We start from the raw sequence: 1,572 nt of genomic DNA on the forward strand, positions 1-1,572 counted from the left end.
TTATGTGTACAAGGAAACATGGTGGCATCTTTCAGGTAATGGTAAATTAGTGGTGATTTAGTCTTTCTCTCCACTGACAAAAGCAGAGCGTGGGACTGATCTAGCCCTGTTCTGACATGGGTCTGCCCCAGAACCAGAGCCAGAGGCTGGGACTATCACAACCACTTTTATATGCTCAAAACTCTCACCATTTTTTACTGAACAGACAGACTTAAAACTGAACAGATTTTTAAGCATCTAAAATTTCTTCCTGTGTTTCTCTGCTAATCCTTTGTGTTTTCGCAGGTCCCATTCAGGCCAATATGAGTGACTTCCCAAACAGCACTTACGCCAGCAATGAGAGCTACAGCCCTTACCGCTGCCAGTTTGACGAGGACTTTAAGTACATCCTGCTGCCGGTGAGCTATGGGCTGGTGTTTGTGGTCGGCCTGATCCTGAATGCCGTGACTCTTTACGTCATCCTGGTCCGCACAAGGAACTGGAAGCCCAGCACAATCTACATGCTCAACCTGACGATGTGCGACACACTCTACATCCTGACGCTGCCCTTCCTCGTGTACTACTACGCCGACGAGAACGACTGGCCCTTTGGCGAGTTTCTGTGCAAGCTGATCCGCTTCCTCTTCTACACCAACCTCTACGGCAGCATCCTCTTCCTCTGCTGCATCAGCCTGCACCGTTTCCTAGGCATCTGCTACCCGGTGCACTCGCTGCGCTGGATGAGCGCGCGGCGCGCGCGGCTAGTGTCTGCGGGGGTGTGGTTAGTCGTGGTGGTCTTTCAGGCGCCCGTGCTCTACTTCTCGCGCACGCGCGACATCGGGTCGGAGCGCACCTGCTACGACACCACAAGCGAGGATCTCTTCGACGACTTCATGGTGTACAGCACGGCTGTGTCGGTGCTGCTGTTCGCGCTGCCCTTCATGGTGCTGATGGTGTGCTACGGGCTCATGGTGCGGAAGCTTCTGGAACCAGCCCGGATAGGGGCCGGCCCGGGCTCTGAGCGCTACAAGCAGAAGTCGGTGAAGATGATCATCATCGTGCTGGCGGTCTTCATGCTCTGCTTCCTGCCCTTCCACCTCACACGCAGCCTCTACTACAGCTTCCGCTACCTGGATGACAAGATCAGCTGTAGCCAGCTGGAGGCCTCCAGTATTGCCTATAAGGTGACCCGGCCGCTGGCCAGTGCCAACAGCTGTCTGGACCCTGTCCTGTACTTTATGGCCGGACAAGGCTTCCGTAGAAACCTCACCAAAAGGACCAAATCCAGACAGACGGAGAAAGTCAAGACATTATCCACTCCGCTTTGATGCTCGCCCAAGGCCTGCTGGGAAGGCCTCAGGAGATGAGATATCAGGACTGGGCTGTGGATTCATCAGACTGGTGTCACTAGGAAGACATGCACATGGAGCTGTAGCAGTTATACTTGCAGACGCTAAACATGAAACAATTGGGAGGGCACCTTGTTAGATATTTGTAGAACCGTTACAATATATCAGTTGTTGGCATTTTGTTTTTACAATGACTAAAGGTGTCATAAGTGTTATTTTTTCATTAGGCAGACAGCATTAAACG

The 1,572-nt window shown here is 52.3% G+C and overlaps 1 protein-coding gene across 1 annotated transcript; it reads left to right on the plus strand.

Annotated features, from left to right (window-relative positions):
- Positions 1 to 302: 302 nt before the first annotated feature.
- On the plus strand, positions 303 to 1,307 carry LOC308370707 (P2Y purinoceptor 2-like; the record flags this gene model as incomplete). The annotated part of the gene is made up of 1 exon (XM_080845409.1): positions 303 to 1,307. The coding sequence occupies one exon, from the start codon at positions 303 to 305 to the stop codon at positions 1,305 to 1,307; it is 1,005 nt and encodes a 334-aa protein (XP_080701535.1).
- Between the last annotated feature and the right edge of the window lie 265 nt (positions 1,308 to 1,572).

This window comes from Sprattus sprattus (assembly GCF_963457725.1).
Source record: "Sprattus sprattus genome assembly, chromosome: 9".
In the NCBI taxonomy this organism is placed as follows: Eukaryota; Metazoa; Chordata; class Actinopteri; order Clupeiformes; family Clupeidae; genus Sprattus; species Sprattus sprattus.